Genomic DNA, 26,025 nt, shown 5'->3' on the forward strand with positions numbered 1-26,025 from the left:
AAAAAAAATGGGGTGCTTAAGGGTCAAAGCTGTACAACTGAGAGGAGACCTCCACATAGCCTTTAAAGGAAGGCGGAGACCCAACTTAATGTCCAATCTTCAGGTGAAGATTGGACTTAATGTCCAATCTTCACCTTCTCGTGGTGCACCCTGTTGGGTATTTACCTGGATACTGAACGAATGAAGATGGGCTGGCAATTTGGGATTTAGCCGACCAAATTGTATTCTTATTGGTTAAACCAAAATAAAAAATAATGGTGCAACATGGCAAAATTTCATGCTGGCTGGGGCATCATCCGGTTAAACAAGGTTGTTTTCGCCAGGGAACCAGGGTGAACAGTGAAAAGTCAGTTACTGGAACAAATCTGAAAACACACCCCAACTGAACATCACCAGAGTTAAAGATCGGTACTGTCAACATAAGAAGCCTGAATGGCAAAGAAATGGAGCTAGCTGAGGAATTAGATAAGTACCAGATTGACATAATAGGGATGACTGAAACAAAAAAGACAAAAACTGGTGAGATCTTTCTGAGCAATAAATACAAATGTTATATTCAGGCAATGACAATCAAGGAAAAGAAGGGGTAGCCATAGTATTCAACACAAAATACGAGGCTAATCTTCTTGAATGGCAGGCAGTCTCAAGTAGAGTGATGTGGGCAAATATAAGAATGCGGAACTGGACAATGAGACTTATTTGTGCCTATGGTCCCACAGAAGGTTCTACTAAGGTAGAAGTGGAGGAATTTTTTGATGCTTTAGAAAAAGCAACTGACACAATGAAAAAGGAAAAGTTGGTCCCTGTTGGGGATCTAAATAGCAGAGTAGGAAATGATTGTGAGACATACAAAAATATTTTGGAAAATTTGAAGAAAAGAGCAAAGCTAATAAAAATGGCAAATACCTGTTGGATTTCTGCTCAGGACATGGACTGGTTATAACTAACATCATGTTCCAACATAAAAATGTGCACAAATTCACATGGAGAGAAGAGGCAAGGAATAAGAAAAGTCTCATTGACTATGTTATTGTTGATAGTGATGTTTTCTCCCTGGTGCAGGACATCAGATTGTACAGAGGATTTGAAATTGGAAGCGATCACTATTTAGTCTTGCGCAGGATAAAATTGAATTTCATATTGAAAAGAACAACATGTAAGAAAGTTTTCAAGCGAATAAAAGTTGAGCAGCTCTCAGATGTGAACTGTACACTAACATACACAAAGATTATTGAAGAAAAAATGAAAGAGTTTGAGAACAGGAACCAAACTTTGGAGATTCAATGGCAAGCTTTGAAGAAAACCCTGATTAATTCAGCCAGAGAGGCATGTGGTGAGGTTGTCTGCAAGGATAGAAAAATCAGGACTCCACGGTGGACACAGGAAGTAAAGAGGCAGTAAAGGAAAAGAAGAAATCATATCAAAAGTTCCTGGCTAATAAGTCAGCTTTTGCTCTTAGAGAATACAAAGACAAATGCAAGAAAGCGAAACATTATGTAAAACTAGCTAAACAAAAGTCATGGGAGGACTTTGGCAAGAACATAGAAAATAAATATCAAGAAGGTGGTAAGATATTCTGGAGGTTGTTGAAGAAGCTTAGAAATGGATGAAAGAGGGCTGTAAAAGTAGTTAGAGATGATAAAGGTGACATGAAAACAGGAGAAAAAGATATTCTTGAATTATGGAGTAATTACTTCGAAAAATTGCTAAATGAAACAATCAGTGATAGCACAGTGGTAAAAAAACACTCAACAGGCATACAGTCAGGAATACATATCCATACTTGAAGTAAAAAAAGCCATCAAAGGCTTGAAATGTGGAAAAGCAGCAGGAGTAGATGATATTCAGCCAGAAATGCTGAAGTATGGTGGTATAAAAGTCTTACAGTGGCTGCACTGCATAGTTCAGAAGGCCTGGACAGAGAGATGCATTCCAGATGATTGGAGTAGAGCTCTAATAGTACCCATATATAAAAAGGGAAATAAAACTGAATGTGAGAATTACAGAGGTATTTCCCTACTGAGTGTTGCGGGCAAGATTTAGCCCAGTATACTTGAGAAACGGTTGAGAAGAATTGTGGAAGAAAAGATTGATGAAGAACAAGCTGGATTCAGGCCAAACAGAGGCTGTCAGGATCAGATCTTCACTTTACGACAAATAGTTGAGAAAGCATGGGAATATAACAAAGATCTGTATTTAAGTTTTGTCGATCTGGAAAAGGCATATGACAAGGTTCCAAGAGAGAAGCTATTCAAAATGCTACAGTCATATGGTGTCAATGGGGCATTATATCAAGCAATACTTAGTCTTTATTTGAGTTGTAAGTCAGAAATTAGAATTGAAGGAAGTACAGAAAGATGGTTTAATGTTTAATCTGGTGTGAGACAAGGATGTACATTATCCCCTCTGTTATTCATTATCTATATGGATCACATTATGATGGAATGTGGTATTAAACATGATATCAGAATTGGAAATGTTAATGTCAGCTCTTTGCTTTATGCGGACGATGTTATACTTCTGAATACATCCACTACTAGTTTGCAAGATTCCCTGACTAAATTGAATGACTGTTGTAATAAATATGGTATGAAGGTCAGCATTAAAAAGACAAAGACAATGAAAATAGGTAGAATTGTTGAAAATGTTAACTGTGTTGTGAACGGGGAACCTGTGGAATAAGTAAAACATTTCAGCTACTTAGGCACGATTTTTAGTGAAGATGGTAAATTAAATATGGAAATAGACAACAGAATTTAACAAACGAATTTAACAGAATTTAAAAAAAGAATTTAACAGAATTTAAAAAAAGAATTTAACAGAAGACAACAAAATAGACAACAGAAAGGGGTGCTTAAGGGTCAAAGCTGTATAACTGAGAGGAGACCTCCACATAGCCTTTAAAGGAATGCGGAGAACCGACCAGGGCTTCTGACCTAATGTCCAATCCTCACCTTCTCGTGTTGCACCCTGTTGGGTATCTACTTTGATACTGAACGAACGAGGATGGGCTGGCAATTTGGGATTTAGCCGACCAAATTGTATTCTTATTGGTTAAACCAAAATATAGAATGATGGTACAACATGACAAAATTTCATGCCGGCTGGGGCGTCGCCCGGTTAAACAAGGCCCCCGTTGTTTTAGCCAGGGAACCAGGGCGAACAGCGAAAAGTCAGCTACTGGAACAAATCTGAAAACAAACCCCAACTCAACATCACCAGAGTTAAAGATCGGTACTATCAACGTAAGAAGCCTGAATGGCAAAGAAATGGAGCTAGCTGAGGAATTAGATAAGTACCAGATCGACATAATAGGGGTGACTGAAACAAAAAAGACCAAAACTGGTGAGATCTTTCTGAGCAATAAATACAAAATGTTATATTCAGGCAATAACAATCAAGGAAAAGAAGGAGTAGCCATAGTATTCAACACAAAATACGAGGCTAATCTTCTTGAATGGCAGTCAGTCTCAAGTAGAGTAATGTGGGCAAATATGAGAATGGGGAACTGGACAATGAGACTTATTTGTGCCTATGGTCCCACAGAAGGTTCTACTAAGGTAGAAGTGGAGGAATTTTTTGAGGCTTTAGAAAAAGCAACTGACACAATGAAAAAGGAAAAGTTGGTCCTTGTTGGGGATCTAAATAGCAGAGTAGGAAATGATTGTGAGACATACAAAAATATTTTGGGAAAATTTGGAGAAAAGAGCAAAGCTAATAATAATGGCAAATATCTGTTGGATTTCTGCTCAGGACATGGACTGGTTATTACTAACACCATGTTCCAACATAAAAATGTGCACAAATTCACATGGAGAGAAGAGGCTAGGAATAAGAAAAGTCTCATTGACTATGTTATTGTTGATAGTGATGTTTTCTCCCTGGTGCAGGACACCAGAGTGTACAGAGGATTTGAAATTGGAAGTGATCACTATTTAGTCTTGAGCAGGATAAAATTGAATTTCATATTGAAAAGAATAACATGTAAGAAAGTTTTAAAGCGAATAAAAGTTGAGCAGCTCTCAGATGTAAACTGTAGACTAAAATACAGAAATATTATTGAAAAGAAAATGAAAGAGTTTGAGAACAGGAATCAAACCTTGGAGATTCAGTGGCAAACTCTGAAGGAAACATTGATCGATTCTGCCAGAGAGGCATGTGGTGAGGTTGTGTGCAAAGATAAAAAAATCAGAACTCCCTGGTGGACACAGGAAGTTAAAGAGGCAGTGAAGGAAAAGAAGAAAGCATATCAAAAGTTCCTGGCAAATAAGTCAGCTTTTACTCTTTCAGAATACAGAGACAAATGTAAGAAAGCTAAACAGTGTGTAAAACTAGCTAAACAAAAGTCATGGGAGGACTTTGGCAAGAATATAGAAAATAAATATCAAGAAGGTGGCAAAATATTCTGGAGGTTGTTGAAGAAGCTTAGGAATGGAGGAAAGAGTGCTGTAAAAGGAATTAGAGATGATAAAGGTGAAATGAAAACAGGAGAAAAAGATATCCTTGAAGTATGGAGTAATTACTTTGAAAAACTGCTAAATGAAACAAGCAGTGATGACAGCACAGTGATAAAAAACACTGACCAGGCATGCAGTCAGGAATACATATCCATACTTGAAGTAGAAAAAGCCATCAAAGGCTTGAAATGTGGAAAGGCAGCAGGAGTAGATGATATTCGGCCAGAAATGCTGAAGTATGGTGGTATAAGAGTCTTACAGTGGCTGCACTGCATAGTTCAGAAAGCCTGGACAGAGGGACGAATTCCCGATGATTGGAGTAGAGCTCTCATAGTACCCATATATAAAAAGGGAAATAAAACTGAATGTGAGAATTACAGAGGTATTTCCCTACTGAGTGTTCCTGGCAAGATCTATGCAAGTATACTTGAGAAACGGTTGAGAAGAATTGTGGAAGAAAAGCTTGGTGAAGAACAAGCTGGATTCAGGCCAAATAGAGGCTGTCAGGATCAGATCTTCACTTTACGACAAATAGTCGAGAAAGCATGGGAATATAACAAAGATCTGTATTTAAGTTTTGTTGATTTGGAAAAGGCATATGACAAGGTGCCAAGAGAGAAGCTATTCAATACGCTGCAGTTATATGGTGTCAATGGGGCATTATATCAAGCAATACTTAGTCTTTATTTGAGTTGTGAGTCAGCAGTTAGAATTGAAGGAAGTACAGGAAGATGGTTTAATGTTAAATCTGGTGTGAGACAAGGATGTACATTATCCCCTCTGTTATTCATTATCTATATGGATCACATTATGAAGGAATGTGGTATTAAACCTGATATCAAAATTGGAGATGTTAATGTCAGCTCTTTGCTTTATGCGGATGATGTTATACTTCTAAATAAATAAGCTACAAGTCTGCGAGATTCTCTGACTAAATTGAATAGCTGTTGTAATAGATATGGTATGAAGGTCAGCAGTAAAAAGACAAAGACAATGAAAATAGGCAGAATCATCGAAAATGTCAACTGTGTTGTGAATGGAGAACCTGTGGAACAAGTAAAACATTTCAGCTACTTAGGCACAATTTTTACTGAAGATGGTAAACTAAATATAGAAATAGACAACAGAATCAGCAAAGCTGGTATCGTGGGAAGTCAATTGAATAAATTCATATGGAATAAGAAAGAAATTAGTCGGAACACTAAATTAGCTGTATACAAGACTGTGTTCAAACCAATTTTAACTTATGGATCTGAGAGCTGGGTCAGAAGTAAAACACTTGACCAAAGACTAGAAACCGCAGATATGAGAGTCCTGAGAAAGATTAGAGGCGTGAACAGATGGCATCAATGGCAATATCATATTAAAAATGAGGATATTAGGAAAGAACTTGACATTGTCAGCATCCAGGAATGCGTTTGCAGAACTAATCTCAGATGGTATGGTCACTTAAATAGAATGGGAGAGGAAAGATTAGCAAAACAAGTGTTCTCTGCCAGGTTGGCAGGAAAACGACCCAGAGGAAGACCAAGATATAGGTGGATTGATACGGTACAAAGTGCCTTAGACGATAGAAATATAAGATCTGATAATGTTGGAGTCTTGACAAGTAACAGACTGATTTGGAGGAAAATTGTAGATAGGAAATTAGTAATGATGTAATTTTTTCATGTAGTACTGTCATATCCTGTACACCCCTTGAGGGTACATGGCAGGAATTTGATGATGATGATGATGATGACAACAGAATTAACAAAGCTGGTATGGTAGGAAGTCAATTGAATAAATTCATATGGAATAAGAAAGAAATTAGTCATAACACCAAATTAGCTGTATACAAGACAGTGTTCAAACCAGTTTTAACTTATGGATCTGAGAACTGGGTCAGAAGTAAAACACTTGACCAAAGACTAGAGACTGCAGATATAAGAGTCCTGAGAAAGATTATAGGCATGAACAGATGGCATCAATGGCAATATCATATTAAAAACGAGGATATTAGGAAAGAACTTGACATTGTCGGCATCCAGGAGTGCATTAGCAGAGCTAATCTCAGGTGGTATGGTCACTTGAACAGAATGGGTGAAGAAAGATTAGCAAAACAAGTGTTCTCTGCCAGGTTGGCAGGAAAACGACCCAGAGGAAGACCAAGATATAGCTGGATTGATACTGTAAAATGTGCCTTAGACGATAGAAATATAAGATCTGATAATGATAATATTGCTGTCTTGACAAGTAATAGACTGATTTGGTGGAAAATTGTAGATAGGAAGTTAGTAATGATGTAAATTTTTCATGTAGTACTATCATATCCTGTACACCCCTTGAGGGTACATGTCAGGAATTTGATGATGATGATGATGATGATGATGATGAACTCGAAAATGACCGAAGAAATATTTAGAAAAAGTTCATCTAGTAGGTGACTACAAACTAAAAGTACAGTTTTTCTTCAAGCAGGACTATACTGGTGTCAGTGAGTGGCAGTTGGATAGTGAGAAAGAAGCAAGTGTTAGCAAAGCAGCAGTATCAATGTTAGACTGGAAAATGTTAATGTCGGAATTAATGTTCAACTGGAAGGGGTGGAAGATGCAGAAAGATAAGGCAAAAAAACTAATTGTCTTGGTTGGCACTAATGATCTGAGAGGTGAGAAGTATTCTGCGAGGGAGGATGTGAAGTAGTTGTTGGACAAAGTGCAAAAGAATGGTGAAAAATTGAAGATTGTAAGTCTCCTGCCATGTTGTGATAAAGGCAAAGTGAGGAGGATAGCATTGATAGAAAATGCACTAATACTCAGGTTGTGGAGAAGGAATGATTTAGGGTTTATGGAGCTATGGTCTTAGTTTGACAGATAGAAGGATTTATATATTGCTGATGAACTCCATCTAAATGGTTTTGGTGTTAGAGAGAGCTAACTAGGTGAGTTTGTGTGCATGTGATTGCACTCATGAGATGCAATCACACATGCGTATGGTTGCACTAACCATCCTGATGACATTTCCTTTCAGCTCAAGACCTGTCTGGCTGTCATGAGGTGAGTGACTGTAAAAATGACCAACAAATCTAGAATCTAGTCTCTCAAGCAGTAATATTGAATAGCGTAATCAATTCAGGAAGTAAAGGTTGTTGGAGGCCTAAAGGAATGATAACAGTTTCTATATACTAGCCTTTAGGGATGAAGTATAAGGAGCAAGAGAGAGGAGTTTTTTGGTATTGATTAATGCAACCTTGATGAAAGTTATAGGCATTAGTGAGACTTGGCTAACAGCAGATAATGTATCCTTTCCTTTAATGTTACATGGTGATGAGTATTCATTTCAATAAATGGAGACTAAAACTGCATTAAGGAATAATTACTTTAATTTCCCAACTTTTCGACCTTCATATTAAGATTAATCATCTTGAGATGATTACCCTTATATATACAAAGACACCCTATATTACATTGTGCATAATGTATGATTTAATCAAAGATTATTCTACTGGCCTGATATCTAGTGAAAAAAGAAAAACATCCTTCAAAGCTATATTCTATTTATAACATCATAGAGAACTATTTTTTCTTCTTCTTCTTCTTATGCAGCTTGTCCCACTTAAGTGGGGTCGCTGTTCTCAGTGAGTCTCCTCCACATCCTCCTGTCTTGGGCTGTTACCACATCCAAGTTCTTAACCTACAATCTTAGCCATAATATAACACACTTATGTTAAATTATTGATTAGGCCACCACTATTGCTTTATTAAAAGTATTAATATGAATATGTTCTTTAACGATGTTATGATTAGTATATAGCTTTGATGTAGGTTTTTTTTTTTCATTAGAGGTCAGGCATAGCTTGTCTTTTGTATATGTGTGTGCATGTGTTTGTGTTTGGGTGTGTGTATACTCCAGATGATGATCCTTAATATGAAGGTGGACATCTTGGAAAATTAAAGTAATTATTCCTTAATATGGTTATTGTTTCCATAATTTATCTAAATGAAAGCAGTTGATGTAATTACAGATATAGAGTGTGAAGAGTTTAGTATAATCAAGGAGGATAAAAAGAGAGAAGATTGCAGGGGAGTGTACCATTGATGATAGCAGATGAATTGTAGCCAAGAAGAATAGGAAACAGGCAGAAGGATGGCTGTTCATTTGAAGCGGTCTGTTGCAAGATCAAGGCAAATAAGACAAAATATACAGTTGGTTGCTGCTATAGACCTGGAGGAGGGTTAGGGATGATCTGGAAGATATGTATCAGTACAATGAATGCAGTTTGAGTAATTATTATGGAGGACTTCAACTAAGGAGATATAAATTGTCAGGAAGAAAGATCACATATTGGATGAAAGAAATGAAATTTATACACTGACTGAGAAATAATTACTTGAGGCAACATGACAGGGGGCACAAGAGTATTGGACCTGGTCATGCGATCAGAAGAGCTATCCTATGGATAACCTATGGATATCCAAGCTGGCTGGCCACATAACCTCTAATTGCAGAAAGTGACTATGCGATATTGATTTGGAAAATTGTAAAACATTGAATATTCTGTTAGGAAGGGGTATATATGTAGAACTACAAGACAGGTGATTGTGACAAGCATAAGAGAAATATTGAAGCTGTGCCATGGTATAAAAACCTATATGGGAAGGATGTTAGTAGTGCATGTGAGATAATTAAGGGGTAGAACAAGAGGTTCATTCCTGGAAGTTGAGTAAAAATGGGGCTAGTAGGAGTGTGAGAACTTGATTTTTTACTTGGAGAGCTGTGAATGAATGAAATGTGTTGCCATGGTCAGTTGGGAGTGCTTTGTCTGTTAATGGTTCGAGAAGAGGTGCGATAGATTGTGTGGATAGTTTGGGTCTCCTGCAGCAAGTCTTTGGACTCAATGGAGATTATTATTATTATTATTATTCAGGCTTCCATGGAGTCAAAAGACATTCCTTCCTAAGAACAAAAAAGTCTGTCAAGACTCATCTAGGGGAGGTCCTTCCTAAGAAACACAAAGTCTATCATACCACTCCTTAAACTCATTGACCGTTCTCGCTCTCACCACTCCATCAGGCAACTGTTCAACCAAGCGAAAGAGCTCCCCAGTGTCAACCCTATAACCACCTCTCAACAGTTTAAAAGTCTCAATCATATCGCCTCTCCTTCTTCTATCCACCAAACTCTGCAGTCCACATTGCCTCCCCCCTTCAAAATGCCTTATAAATTTCAGCTCACTGTCCACAATCATGCCTCATCATAGCTTCATCAATTTCCTGCAGTTCAGTTCCATCAATGCAATGTTCAGCTTGTGATTTCTTCTTCCCATAGTGCACCTTGCACTTTGTCACATTAAACTGGTGGCCATTATACTTTACTCATAGTGTCAGCTGGTTTGCTATTCCCAATTTTGCACCATTGGCAAACAACTAGATATATCCTGTTTAAGCCATTTCCTTTATCATAGATTTGCAAATTAAACACAATGGCTTAAGAGCGCCAATACTGGACAGTGGCAATGTGTGCATCAGACAGATTGTAGCTAAGGCTGTTGTTTATATGGGATGAATCAAGGGATATTTCTTTAGATCATGTGTGAATGTGGCAAACCATATTACGGTCAGACAGCTAAATCTATCCTTTTACGTATTGAGGAACACAGAAGAGACATATCCTACAATAGGACCAGAGCCAGTGCTCTCTCAAGCCACGTTCTCTTCTCTATTAACTCAGATGAAAGCCACCAACAGCTTGTAGACTGGCCGCAAACTTCTAATTTATATATGTGTTATGACGAGCTTGGAAGAAAGATAATCTAATTTAAAGAAATATCCCTTGATTCATCCCATATAAACAACAGCCTTAGCTACAATCTGTCTGACACACACGTTGCCACTGTCCAGTATTGGCGCTCTCGTGATAACTCACGCACGTAGTCAACTTCAGTTGGTACTCCAGCACGCATTCCTGTTTAAACTGTACTACGGTCTTTTATATTAGATCTGTTGATGTAATTTTATAATGTCTCTGTTTTTTTTTATATAATTCTTTGTCCTTGATACCTGAAGAAGTTGATTTTTTCAACAAAACTAGTAGCAATCTCAGCATTAAACTTTATACTTTTTTATTCTCGGTATTATAGTCATTCAAACTAATTTATTTTTCATATATATATATATATATATATATATATATAAATTTAATTTCTAATGAGTTTATTTTTTATTAGCATTCTGCATTATGGTATGGTGCTAACTCTTGCATGCAATGCTTGTGCCCTTTAATGGTTGATCAGTTATCATGAAACTTATGTCTTGTATAAATGTAAACTTTTATATTGGCATCTATTACTGATGATAGCATGAATTAATCACTGTAATATTTTTTCCTTCCAAACAAATTGAGATTTCAATTTAATGCAACATATGTTGTTTTATAATTTGGAATCCTCAGATGGGAAGCTTCATACTTACTTGGTGGGATTATTCTGGTGGAGTAATCAAGGGATCTCAGGGATAATTGTGAAAAGAGATTTGAAGTTCTGAGACACATTGCAAAGGTTGTAAAAATATCTCAGAGAATTGCTGCAATGTTGAGGAGGACATTGACTGCAAGAGATAAAAAGTATAGTGGTCCCATTGTATAAAGCTTTGATCAGGCCACATCTGGATTTCTGTGCTCACATCTGGTCATCTGGATTTGAAAGGAATGAAGCAACCTTGGAGAGGGTGCAGAGATGGATAAAAAAATTATATCAAGATTATACAGTGTTCATTATGAGGACACACACACACGCACGCATGCAAGCGCGCGCGCACACACACACACAGGAGATGCAGGCTGCAGAGTTTGGTGGATAGAAGACAAAGGAGAGATACAATTGAGATATTTAAGCTGTTGAGGGGTGATTTGTCTTTGTTGTGTTAACACTGAGGATATTTTTTATATGGTAGAATGAGGGGAAAGGAGTAAAGATGATGGGCCATCCTTGGAAGTTGCAAAATGGGGTGGTGAGTAAAAGGGTAAGAAGTTTTTTGCATGGAGAGTGGTAGGTGAATCACCTGAGAGGTTGGTGAATGTTCAGACATTGAATGCATTTAAGGAGTGGTATGCTAGACTTTTTGTTCACCTCTCACAATGAGTCTTGTGACTCCATGGAGTTCAGGAACATGATAATAATAATAAACTTGGTCACAAATTTATTTTAAATGCTTTTAAATGCTTAAATATTGTATATAAGATTGCTTTTTTATTGAAAGATGTTAATCAGCAATGTATTTAAATATTAAGCAGCCAGGTATGTGTTATTGCAATACAGTTCCATTTCATTATTTTATTTTTAAATTCATAAAAAAAAAATTAAAATTATATTCATTTATAGTTCTGTCTGTTGTATAAAAATGATTTTTACTCTTAATTTTATTTCAGATGAAAACAGTTTATATTTCAAAACTAATCAGTTTGGAATAATTGGAATAGTTCAAAGAAAATATAGCAATTTTCCTCTACAGGTAAATTAATTAGTTTATTTTATTTTGGTTTTTTTTTTTATATTGATCCAATACACGAAAAGTTAAAGGACCTATAAACACGTCAGTATTGGGTGTTGGTGCAGATAAGAACTGAGATAGAAATTTATTGACAATTTTGTTGAAGAATTGTAGTTGTTAGGGAATACTTCAGGAGAAAGGCCGTTCCAGAGGTTAGAAGCAGATAGAATAAAAAAGAAAGAAGAGAAGCAGGTTATAATTGCATTTGCACTGAAATGGGATACTGGACAGCTGCTGCTCTTGTATTAGCAGGTCAACAGAAATTGCAGGAATGATAGTTGTGAGTTCAGTAGGACACTGATAATTGCAGTACACATAGAATAGACATAGTGTTGAAACATTCCATCTGTGAGACAGAGGCTGAAGTGAGTGTGTAAGAAAGAGATCATCTATAAATTGAATTGTTCTCCTGTGGACACTGTCAAGGATTTTTATGGAGGTTTCGGTTTTAGTAGCCATGTGGGTGTAAAGTAGTATCTCGGCAAAACTGTGGAAAGGATTGGTGGTGATCGAGAGTAGGTCATGCATGTATAGGAAAAAGAGGGTGGTAGATAGAATGGAGCCCTGATGCATCCTGCATTGGTGGCAAAGCTTGAAGAGAGAGAGTACCATCTACCATGACATGCATTGAATGACCAGAGAGAAAGCTGGCTATCTGGTTACAAAAGGTTGTGAGTAGAAAGAAGGAAGACAATTTACTATGTTGACCACAATATCAAACATGATAAAAGCCCTGGAGATGTTTATGGGGTCAGCACATATTTATCCAAACCTTTGCATAGCATGTATCCAGTGGTGGATGATGTAGTCAAGAGGTCAGCTGTGGATCTTGAATTGCAGAATCCAGTCTGTTGGTCACTAATTAATTGGTAGCCCTCTGAGTGGACGAGAAGTTGAGTATTGAGGGCTTCCTCCATTATTTTGGAGAGGACTGAAGTAATGGCCATTGGTCACTAGTTTGGTGGTAGACTTCTGTCTATCCATTTTTTTTTGGAATAGGTTGGATACATGAATTGCTTTCACACACTGGGGTAAGTACCAGTTAAGTATAAAAGATTGTCAAGGTGATACCGAACAGATGATAGCTCTGGAACACAATCTTTTAGTACAGCTGAAGGGATATCATTAGGGCAGAAGACTTTTTATCATTCAGGTTAAAAATTTTCTGTCTATTTTGCCAAAAAAAAACTACACGAGGTATATGGTACTCAGATTCAGATATAGCAGGTGGTGATTTGTCTTGGTCATCTCTGCAGGGGTTAGAGGAGAAGAGCAATGCTAGATCATCTTTATCTTTGGATGGGGGAAAAGAGTAGCGCAATCAGGATGAGAGAGGGGGGGGGGAGTACAGATGAGTAGAGTTGCATCCAATTGTCTTAGCAATGGATTAGAAGGCATGGCTTTCATTTGAATAAGAGATAAGATTTCTGCTTTTGGCCTTTTTGAAATCATATTTTGATTATTATTATTTTTTTTTAAACTGCTGTGTTGCAATTTCTGTTGGAAAGTATATACAATTTTGGGCAGAACATTGAGTGAAGGTCTACATACTAGTATGGATAATTTCTGACTCACTTGGATTAGGTATTTGGGTTGGAGAAGATGATGCATTACTCAGATCATGGTACTTTTGTTGTACCAAAGGATATGAGATAGGACCTTCTGTGAGAGAAGATACTTGCACAAGATTCTTTTTTGAATTACAGAGAGGAGAGATGACCTTTGTGGTGTATCTGGAAGGTTAAAATGAGATCAGGATTATTTGGAGAGTGAAGGATGTTATCAGAAAATTGGGTGGGTAGAAGTACGATTTGATTTAGATCATTTAAGGTCATTTAAATTGCTTATACCAAAGATTTCTACATCTCACCCAGCTTGGTCAGTGGTATTAGAAAAAGGGAGCCACTTGTAATTGTGGACGTTAAGTTAAGGTCACCTAGGAAGATGACATCACAATTTGGATAGCTGGGTTGCAGTTAGTCAGGCTTTTGGAGAGGAAAATAAAGAACCCTACTCACAGTGGTTATCAGAATTTGGAAACCAGTACATCCAGCAAATGAATGTTACTAAGTAGGACAAGCAAATCTTGAGCCAGAATAAGTCAAAATCTGGAGATTCTAGTTTAGTGTGTCAGCTGATTTAATATTTCTGTTTGGGAATAATGTCTTTGGGTTGTATTAAAGCAACAGCAAAAAATTTAGATGCCAAAATAAATCAAGAATCTCAAATTGTCAACCTATGAAATAGTGATCTCAAAAAAAAAAAAAAAAAAAAAAAAAAAAAAAAAAAAGCACATAAGGATAATACAGATATGCTTGATCAGAAGAATATTACTAATGTTTGATAGACATTAAATTATGTAAAATCCATTCCCTTATCAAGTGATATTCAAGGTTATATTAATCTATCTGGAGCTAAGTTCTGTCTCTAGTGGTAGTTTGGTGCCACAGTCACACCAAGGATGTTGATCATCACTGCTATCTTTTGTTTATAGCAGTTTGATAATTATATATATATATATATAAGTATATATGTTAAAGATACCAAGTTATTTTAAATATAAACCTTTTTTTACTCCATTTCCCAAGTAAGCAAACGGACAAGTCAGTCAAGTTTGCACCTGCAAATGTTGCAAGTCTAGCTGACCCTGCACGTAGTGCAAGTCCAAGGCAACTCGTGATAAAGGTGGAATAAGCTCTGATCACTATTATTAATATTTACCCTTAATGCAAAGCACATCTCCTGGAGAAGATGTATGATGCTATGTATTAAAGGCAAGGCGCCACTACCCAGACCGGTTTCGACCTTTATTGAGGTCTCATCAGTGGGAGCCAGGTTAAGAAATACTAAGTTTTAAGTAATACAGAGCTTATAAATATTTTACCAACACAAGTTACCATAAGGTGCTTTGACCTTATTAAATAAAAATCTCAGGATGAGAGATAGATGTAGAAAGTTTTTTTATCTTGGGTATATGTTAAAGATACCAAGAACCAGGTTTATATTTAAAATAACTTGGTATCTTTAACATATATTATACCCAAGGTAAAAAACTTTCTACATAATTATATATATATATATATATACACACACACATACACACACACACAATTGAATTTTGTTGTAATGAGCATGAAAATAATAATGAGATCATAGCCGTAATGAGCAAAAGGTGATAATGAATACATTTTAATTTACTGTGGCCAGTAGGAGGAGAAATAATTGTGGAAGAATAATATTGTGGAATAAAAATGGGAATAGAGTGACAGATGTTGAGGACATAGCAGAGTTGTTCAATGAACACTTTATTGGAGTATTTCATCCTGGAGAAGTAAGTTTTAATATTACAAGGATAGAGCTGATTCGAGGTTTAGAGGTGCAAGAAGAGAGTGTGTTCCAAATACTACATGCCCTGGATGTCAGTAAAGCTGTGGGACTGGATGCTATTTCACCACGAGTTTCGAGAGAATGTACTAAAGAACTGACAGCTCCGTTGACCTGGCTTTTCAATGAAAGTCTAGCTATGGGAAAGGTACCCAAGGAATGGAAGGAGGGTAAGTGGCATTGCATAAGGGTGGTAGCAGACTGGATATGTCTAACTATAAGCCAGTTTGTGTTTCATCAGTAGTTGTTAAAATCTTGGAGAAATTGGTGAAGGACCATATACAGCATTAGGCAGATAATGGTAATGTTATCTGTGATAGTCAACATGGATTTGTTAAGGGGCACTCTTGTTTTAACAATATGCTAGCCTTTTATAATAAAGTGAAAAGAGCAGTTGTTGAGGGAAAGGCATATACTGCCATTTTTTTGCATTTTGCAAAGGCATTTGACAGGGTGCCATATGATAAGCTGATATTTAAGTTGCAGCACATGGGTTTAGATGTTGGGTTAGTCAACTGGATTCAGGATGGCTGTCTGATAGGTATCAGAGAGTTGTGTATGGTGGGACAGTATCAATGAGGCAGAAGGTTACACGTGGGGTCCCACAAGGCTCAGTACTAGGAACTGTATTGTTTAACCTTTATATCAGTAACGTTGTCGATGGATTGCAAATTGGATATTCAGTTGTTTGCAGGTGATGTGAAGCTGGGAAGTGTTATTAGTACTAGTGCAGATGCAGCAGCCCTGCAAGAGGATTTGAATAAACTAGACAGATAGGCAAATGAATGGGGGTGTCGGTTTAATATAGTGAAATGTAAAATCTTGAAGTTTGGGATACATCGATGGGAGGCTGCATACTCGATTCGAGGAGCTGTACTGGAGGAAGTAGGGGAGACAAGATATCTGGGGTTGATGATTGACAGAAACCTGAAATTTATGGGACATATTGCAAAGGTGGTGAAGGTAACACAGAGGATTGCTGCAATACCAAAAGGATGTTGACCTACAGAGATAGAAGAGTTATCATTCCATTGTATAAGACCCTGATCAGACCACACTTACACTATTGTTCTCAAATTTGGTCCCCATGTTTTGAAGGGGATAAATTAACTGTGGATGACAAAGATGGTTTCAGGACTGTACAATGTTAATTAAGAGGATTGCAGAGTTTAGTGCATAGAAGAAGGAGAAGTCATATGATTGAGATTTTTAAACTGTTGAGAGGCAGTTACAGGGTTGGCACTGGGGAGTTCTTTCACTTGGTGGAGCAACGGGAAGGAGCGATGTCTAGGGGCAATCCCTGGAAAGTACAAAAGGAAGCTGTGAGCAAAAGGGTGAGGAGTGGTTTCTTTGCGTGGAGGGCATTTGAACCATGGAATGCATTGCCTGATAAAGTGGTGAGAGCAAGAATGGTCAGTGAGTTCAAGGAGTGGTATGATAGATTTTGTGTTTCCTAGGAAGAACCTTCCATGATGAGTCTTTTGACTCCATGGAGGCCTGAGTAATAATAATAATAATAATAACAGCATATTACCATACAGATTTATTCGAGAGATCAATTCCTCAGGTAGTTCTTGGAATAGACAATAAAAAATTAAAGGAGCAACTTAGCTTTCATGATCACCTGTATTAGACTATGGGGTCCAGCTTATAACCTAATTTGTCCTTTCGAACCAATTTTTCCTGTCACTCCAGTATTTTGCCTCTGGTCTTCCTCGCTCACTTTACTCAAACACTGCTAGCACTGTAAAATCAGTTAGAAATGAACTCTTCCATTGGTGTGTAGGTGAAATGGGTTACCAATAGGTGGTTGTGAGTGCTTCATTAGTGAATGAATTAAAGGAGAAGTATGATAAATATTATGTGAATGATGGCTAGTGTGTGAATAAATGGTTCTCCCACAGTGAGTCTTCTGACTCCATGGAGATACTTGTATGAAAAAAAAAAAGAAAATATTTCTGTTAGTCATTTAAAAACTGACATAAACTGTTATGTTGGTTTCGAAAATCGATCTAGTCGACTGATTTTACATACTAAAGGAAAGTTTCTCTTGGTTCGCAAAAAAGTCGAAATTATTCATGAGTTAAAATGTGGTGTTGTGTAAAAAAGTTTTCTTTGTCCTGTTCAACAGTATCGACATTGTGGAAGAATAAAGATGTTTACTACATATTGGCACTGGAAAACAATATAACCAAAGGAAAACAAAATTTAGAAAGTGCAAGTGCAAGCTTACAAATATCAATGAAGCATTGCATCAATTGTTCACTGCACAAAGAAATTAGTGTAGATTCTCAATAGACAGTCCATTCTTGAAGGCTCAAGTGGAAAAATTTGTTAAACAATTTAGACGCTGCAATTTTGTATGTAATAACGGTTGGCTAGATCAATTTAAAAATCGACATAACATCCTTATGTTGGTTTTTAAATAACTAATTGAAATCGTTAATATTATTATTTTTATTATTGTACAACAACCTGTTGTGCTTTTCCTTAAACTCATTCACTGATGAAGCATCCACAGCCACCTATGGCAACCCATTCTGCCTATTCACCCTTCAATCAAAAACCACTAGTACTAATGCCCTTGTTAACCACATTCATATACCACTTGTGATCCGTTGTTCTCTCCCTTCTTGTCATGTACTGAAAAAAAAAAAAGTCTTCAATGTTAATCCTATAAAATTTCTTTAATAACTTGAATCCGTGTCTTCTCTTTTTCTGTCTATCAGCTAATTTTTGAATCCTACAGACCATCAGTCTATTCTCATAGGGAGCATTCCACAAACCTGCCACAATCTTTGTCACTCGTCACTGGATCCTCTCCACAACTTCATTCCCACAGAATCCAGATCTGTGCACAGTAGTCCAGATATGGCCTTATATAGGGGAACAATAACCTCTCTATGCCTACTTATTAGTGTGTTCTTCAGCAACCACATAATCTGATATGCTGTTTTGGTTACCTTCACAATATCCTCTCTTAACTTCAACTCTCTGTCCACAATCACCCCCAAGTTCTTGGCCTGGCTTCATCAGTTTCCTGAAGTTCAGTTCCATCAATATAACATACAGCTTCTGATCTCTTCCCAAAGTGCATCACCTTACACTTGGCGACATTAAAATGACAGCCATTTTACTTTGTCCATACTGTTTGTCTGTTTAAGTCTTCTAACAGGAACTCTGCATCACCTTCATTTACCATTGCTCTTCCCCTTTTAGCATCATCAGCAGACAACTGAATATTTCCTATATTTCCTGTTGAAAGTTTATTTTCCACTTGGTTAGAGTATAATAAATTTAGTTTAATCCTTTATCCAAGTGTGAGCAAACAAAGTTTGCGCCTGAAAGTATCTTCAGGACTGGGTTAAGGTGGTACACACCAGGGCAACTCGTTGCAAAGGTGGAGCAAGCTACCAACACTCCTATCCTAGTATCTCCTATAATGCAAAACACATCTCCTTGCGGATATGTCTATTGTTATGCATTAAGGGAAGGGCCACTACCCAGACCGGTTTCGACCTTTATTGAGGTCTCTTCAGTGGGAGCCAGGCCCAAGTCGAGATATCAGGCAGAAGCATTAGCAGGTCATCTCCACCTATAGGAATTGCCAATTGGTGTGCCACCCTTTTTTAATAAGTTACTCTGGATTTAGAGAAAGATGTTGAAAGTTTATTTTCCACTTGGTTAGAGTATAATAAATTTAGTTTAATCCTTTATCCAAGTGTGAGCAAACAAAGTTTGCGCCTGAAAGTATCTTCAGGACTGGGTTAAGGTGGTACACACCAGGGCAACTCGTTGCAAAGGTGGAGCAAGCTACCAACACTCCTATCCTAGTATCTCCTATAATGCAAAACACATCTCCTTGCGGATATGTCTATTGTTATGCATTAAGGGAAGGGCCACTACCCAGACCGGTTTCGACCTTTATTGAGGTCTCTTCAGTGGGAGCCAGGCCCAAGTCGAGATATCAGGCAGAAGCATTAGCAGGTCATCTCCACCTATAGGAATTTGCAACGAGTTGCCCTGGTGTGTACCACCTTAACCCAGTCCTGAAGATACTTTCAGGCGCAAACTTTGTTTGCTCACATTTGGATAAAGGATTAAACTAAATTTATTATCCTATATTTCCTGTCATATCATTTCCTGGATAACTGATATACAAATTAAACAACAGAAGACAGTACTGACGTTGTGGTACATCACTGGTCACTTGCCTTCTCTGGACTCAACTCCTCCATAAATCACTCTTTGATATCTGTCCATCAGCCACCCTTCAATCCAAATCACCAGCTTTATATCCATCCCCATTTGCTCTAATTTATGCATTAGAGTTCTATATGGAATCTTGTCATATGCTTTTGCAAAGTCTAGCAATATCTGAGTAGCCATTTCCCTTATCCAACTCCAGTGTCACTTGACTATAAAAAGTAAGTAAATTACTAAGGCAAGATCTACCTTTCACAAAACCATGCTATCCCATATAGAATATCATATTCCTATCCACCCAGCCCTGAATTCTGTCTTTCTCCAAATTCTCCAACACCTTAACCACCACTCCTGAGATACTGATTGGCCTATAATTTGCTACTTTTGTCTTGGAGCCTCCATTATGCAGTGGGACTATTTTGCCCTCTTTCCACACCATTGGCATCTTCCCACTGCTGAGGATTAAATCAAACAGGTTTGTCAGCAGAGCTGATGCACATTCTCATAATACAAGGGCTAATATGCCATCTAATCCCATGGCTATGTTCATATTGCGGTTCTGCAGTATTTTAGACACCTCCGTTTCTTCACCCTCTGTTCTCCTATCAAAGTCACATCTGGCATCGTAATGTCACCATCTAGATGGTACGCACCTGCATAATGCTCAATCAGTAATTCAACTATTTGGTTTGGTTCTGTTATCTCCCCACCATCAGCACTTTTTAATGTCTCCTTCAGCTTTTTAATGTCTCCTTCAGCTTTATATCCATCCCCATTTGCTCTAATTTATGCATTAGAGTTCTATATGGAATCTTGTCATATGCTTTTGCAAAGTCTAGCAATATCTGAGTAGCCATTTCCCTTATCCAACTCCAGTGTCACTTGACTATAAAAAGTAAGTAAATTACTAAGGCAAGATCTACCTTTCACAAAACCATGCTATCCCATATAGAATATCATATTCCTATCCACCCAGCCCTGAATTCTGTCTTTCTCCAAATTCTCCAACACCTTAACCACCACTCCTGAGATACTGATTGGCCTATAATTTGCTACTTTTGTCTTGGAGCCTCCATTATGCAGTGGGACTATTTTGCCCTCTTTCCACACCATTGGCATCTTCCCACTGCTGAGGATTAAATCAAACAGGTTTGTCAGCAGAGCTGATGCACATTCTCATAATACAAGGGCTAATATGCCATCTAATCCCATGGCTATGTTCATATTGCGGTTCTGCAGTATTTTAGACACCTCCGTTTCTTCACCCTCTGTTCTCCTATCAAAGTCACATCTGGCATCGTAATGTCACCATCTAGATGGTACGCACCTGCATAATGCTCAATCAGTAATTCAACTATTTGGTTTGGTTCTGTTATCTCCCCACCATCAGCACTTTTTAATGTCTCCTTCCATAGTCGTTCCTTCTTTTACTTACCACATAGCAAAAGAACCCATAAGGAGTAACTTATAATTAAGGAGGGGGGCGCTAGTGGGCCAAGTACTGCGGACGTGTTTTGAAGAGCTCCTGATTCAGATAAGTTTTTACTAGGAATAATTAAGTATATATGCGTAATTGTTTGAGTAAGAGTGGCTGTAAACGTTGTACGCTACCGGTATTATTAGTGTGGGTTTTTTATTCTTGTCTAAACTAAATTACGAAATCATTATTATTAGACCTAGTAACCGGCAGAGAGAAAAAAAAAAAAAAAATGGCGGCGGCATTGTCATTCCATGATTTGAATGTAGATTTCAGTCGTTTCGTTAAGTGTGAGGTCTGTTATATGTATTCCTTCGATTACATAAATGATTTGTGGATGTTTAGTGCGGATGGAAGAAGGGTGTGTGTGCGAAGTGTGACCTGAACGAAGAACTAATGAATGCGAATATGAAATTGATGACAGAAAGTGCTAGTACTGATTGTGTCGCGATTGCACGTTTGAAAGAAATGGATGGTGAGCAAGAGAAGCGAAAAAATGTTAAAAAATCAGGAAAAAAGAAAAAGAGCGATTTGACAACCGTAACGGATGTTAAAAGGGACGAAAGTGAGGTGGAAAGAAACGAAATTGAGAGAACGAATGAAAGTAGAACTTGCGTAATGCAGAAATCGCAAGTAAAAAAAATCGAAAGAATAAATGATGGCGAAAGTTCGACGCATGTTGGACCGAAAGTACTGAAACAAAGAAAGATGAATGACAGTAAAAGTGAGAAGAATGATAGCGAAAGTTGGACGCATGTTAGTCCGAAAGTACGGAAACAAAGAAAGATAAATGAGAGTGAAAGTGAGAAGAATGATAGTGAAAGTTGGACGTATGTTGGACCGAAAGTACGGAAACAAAGAAGGATGAATGAGAGGGAATGTGAGAAGAGGGGGTCGAGAGTTAGAAAGTTAGAAAGATTTAATGATAGAGAGAATGTGTCGTGAGGTTCGGAAAGTGAATTAGATTGGATGAGGCAAGAAATGAAATGGATGCGGAATGAAATTAAGAGAATTCAGGTCAAAACTATTAAAATAAATCATGATGACATGAAAGAGTTAACGAAAGATGAGCGAGTGACGTTGTATGGCGACTCCATTATTAAAGGTGTGCTAGAGGATAAAATGCACAAGGTATGTTTTCCAGGCGGTAAAATAAGCAGAGTGATTGAGGCATTGGATATAAGGCGGGAGCGAGCAAAAGAGTTAATTGTATTAATTGGTACAAATGATTTGAGAGAGGACAAAGAGCATGTCAAAATGAATGTCAAGAGACTGCTTGGAAAGATAAAAGAGAATAGTGTGACAGGAAGGGTGGTCAGTGTGTTGCCTAGGTATGATTGTGGTGAAATGAGGCGGAGAGCAAGGATTATGAATGGTATTCTGGCTGAAATGTGTGAGGAGATGGGTGTACAGTTTGTTAATGTGTGGAATGAGTTTGAGGGACGAAGTGAGCTGTATGGGAGCGATGGACTGCATTTGAGTGGTTATGGTGTGAGTCGCTTGGAGAGACTGCTGCTGGAAGGTAGAGAAGTGAATAGAGAAAATGAATCAGATCGAGAGGGGAGTGATGTGGAAGAGCAGGAGAGTAAGACAGGAGAGATTGAAGAAGTGGAAATGAATGGAGAGGTGAGTGGTATGAGTATAGAAAATGAGAGAATGGGTGTGCAAGAGGAGCAGGGAAACGGGGAGGCCCAGGGTGGACAGGGATACACAGCATGAGAAAGGTGGATGCTCCAAGAGGAGGTGAGAGCATGTGTAGGCAGGAAAGTAATGGGATGACCAGGGATCAAGAGGAAACAGATGTTGTTGCAAAGGGTTCTAAAATGAAGAAGCAGAAAGAGAAATGGCCCCAGTCCAGCATGGAGAGAGCACATCGAGTGAATGGTATCAGTGGAACTAGCTGTAGATCCAGAAATGAGTTGTTGTGTTTGTATACCAATGCTAGAAGCATAAGAAACAAGGCAGATGAAATGGTTGCACTAATTGTGTCTGTGTACCCAGAGATTGTTGGAATAAGTGAGACATGGTTAGATGAGGACGACATCTTGACAGGAATAGAGATGGAAAGGTATGATGTGTTTCGTGAGGATAGAAGGGATAAAAAGGGAGGGGGAGTGCTATTGATGATAGAGAAAGAGTTATGTCCATACAAGGTAGAGATGCAAGAGGGAAATAGGGCCAGTGGTTTTGAGGCAGTATGGTGTGAGATAGAGGTGAATAGAATCAAATACTTGGTGGGATGTTGTTATAGACCTGGTAATGTGGATGGTGGTGATAGTGAAATGTATAGTCAAATAAGCCAAGCAAATAAGAAAAGGGTGATCATTATGGGTGATTTTAATTATGGCAATATAGACTGGATTGAAGAGATAGCGACTGGAAGTAAAGAAAATGAGTTTCTTGAGTTTTTGAGGGATAACTACCTCAGACAGTATGTAACAGAGGGCACACGAGGATTAAGGGTCTTGGATTTGGTCATCTCATCGGAGGATGTAATTATAAATGAGGTGTCAAATCATCCACCAATTGGTGAAAGTGACCATGAGGTGATTACCTGGGTGGTTGCCAGCAGTGCAAGGACCCCTGTGAAAAAAGGGTATATGTGGAACTACAAGGGGGGTGATTATGAAGAGCTCAGGAGACAGCTTGCAGATGTAGCATGGAATGAGGAGTTAGCTGGAAAAGAGATCAATGCAGCTTGGGGGATTTTCAAAAACTATTTAGTAGATGCAATGTCTAAATGTATACCACGGGTGAGAAGGTTAAATAAGGTAGGTGTGAGATGGATGAATAAAGAGATTAAGCATGCAATACAGAAAAAAAAGGCATTGTGGAGACAGCATAAGAGAAGTGGAAGTAACCAATTTCATGAGGTCTACAAAGACCAGGCAAGGAGGGTGACTTGGTTGGTGAGAGTAGCTAAAGAGAGGTATGAACAGCAGTTAGCTAATGAAGCCAAAAAGAATCCTAGGGAGTTCTTTCGATATGTAGCCAGCAAAAGAAAGAATGATTATGGAAGGATGACATTGATTGGAGGAAATGGTATAAAGACAGCTGTTGCAGAATGTGTTGTGGAGATACTTAATGAGCAATTCATAAAGATCTTTCAATCTTGTGAATGTGACTTCATGGAGAGATTAAGAGCAGTTGATGATGGGGAGGAGAGACTGACTGTAAGTGAGCAAGAGGTGTTTGGGGAGTTGAGTAAACTAGATGTAAATAAGGCTGTGGGACTTGATAATATATCACCACGTATTCTGAAGGAGTGTGCCAGAGAGTTGACACCTGCCTTGACATATTTTTTTAATACGAGTCTTGCACTTGGTCAAGTTCCTAAAGAGTGGAAGGAGGGCAAGATTGTGCCACTTCATAAAGGAGGTGATCGAACTCAAGCATCAAACTATAGGCCTATCTGTGTGTCAGGTGTTGTGGTTAAGTTGTTGGAGAAGCTTGTGAGAACTAGGATCCAGAGTTGGGTTGACAACAATGGTATAATCTTTGATGGACAGCATGGATTTGCTAAAGGGAGGTCATGTTTTAGTAATCTACTTACTTATTACAATAAAGTGACTGCTTCCTTGGACAGAGGAGAAGGATACACAGTAATATACTTGGATTTCGCAAAGGCTTTTGATAGAGTACCTCATGATAAGTTGACAGTCAAACTAGAGCAGATGGGGTTGGATATTAGATTAGTGCATTGGATTGGAGACTGGCTATCTGATAGGTATCAACAAGTTGTGTATGGGGGTGCAATATCCAGGAAAAGGAAAGTCACTAGTGGAGTGCCTCAGGGGTCTGTTTTAGGGCCATTACTATTTAACTTATATATTAATGATATTGGTGAAGATTTGGATGGAGATATTCAGTTGTTTGCAGATGATGCAAAGTTGGGACGAACCATAAAGAGTAGTGAAGATGTTGTGGCCTTGCAAGAAGACTTGAATAAATTGAGTGATTGGGCAAGCAAATGGGGATGTGAGTTCAATGTTGCAAAATGTAAAGTTTTAAAATTTGGAAAACAAAGATGGGATGCAGAATTTATGCTTGGTGAGAATATATTGTTGGAAGTAGAGGAAATAAGAGATCTGGGGGTTGTTGTGGATAAGGATCTAAAATTTAGGAGACACATCGGCAAAATTGTGAAGACAACACAAAGACTTCTGGGAATGATGCGGAGGACACTGACATGTAGAAGTAGGGAGATACTTGTTCCAATGTATAAGGCTTTGATTAGGCCACACTTGGACTATTGTGCCCAGATTTGGTCACCGGGTTTTCAGAAGGATGAAGAGATGTTGGAAAGGGTCCAAAGGCGACTGACTAAGGTAGTTTCTGACCTGTGGAATGTTGAGTATGAGGAAAGATTGAAAAGATGTAATTTGCAGGGTCTCGTGGAGAGAAGGAAGAGGGGAGATATGATAGAGACCTACAAGTTGGTAAGGGGTTGTTATAGGATCAATGGTGGAGAAGTTCTACAGAGAATAGTGGGAGATCAGGGGAGAACCAGAGGTCATCCCTGGAAACTGTATAAGGAGGGTGTGAGTAAGGGAGTGAGAGGCAGGTTTTTTTCGTGCAGAGTTGTGAGTGATTGGAATGCCTTGCCTGAGAGCGTGGTGTCTGCAAGTAGTTTGAATGTGTTTAAGACACGGTATGATGAGATGTGTGTGTAAGATAAAAGGACCTCCTAGATGAGTCTTTGACTCCATGAGGTCTTGTTTAATAATAATAATAATAATAATAATGACTTATAATAATTAGCTTTGGGTTTACCATACCAGTCACCCTTCTTGCTTGCATCTTATACTGCTCATGGGTATGCTGATCACTTTTTCATTGTAATCCCTACACAACCTTTGTGTGCAACTCCTGCTTAATGAAACCATTCATCCATCTAACTCCTACCTGATTTATCCTTCTGACTCTAGGTATACTTTCACATACTGCTTTCTTCAAACAATTGCCTGCCTCCCAT

At 38.1% G+C, this 26,025-nt stretch overlaps 1 protein-coding gene across 5 annotated transcripts in view; it reads left to right on the top strand.

The window, feature by feature from the left end:
• LOC150092840 (dynein axonemal intermediate chain 7-like) overlaps window positions 1-26,025 on the top strand; it is a 497,248-nt gene that overhangs the window by 326,860 nt on the left and 144,363 nt on the right. For all 5 annotated transcript variants that reach the window (XM_090414468.1, XM_090414470.1, XM_090414471.1 and 2 more), the window contains one exon: window positions 11,862-11,944. In XM_090414468.1, the coding sequence (XP_090270594.1) occupies window positions 11,862-11,944 (83 nt within the window). The remainder of the gene's footprint in view (window positions 1-11,861; window positions 11,945-26,025) is intronic.

This window comes from Typopeltis vanoorti, chromosome 25 (genome assembly GCF_054136105.1).
Source record: "Typopeltis vanoorti isolate ZY-2024b chromosome 25, IOZ_Tvanoo_1.0, whole genome shotgun sequence".
NCBI classification, from domain to species: Eukaryota; Metazoa; Arthropoda; class Arachnida; order Uropygi; family Thelyphonidae; genus Typopeltis; species Typopeltis vanoorti.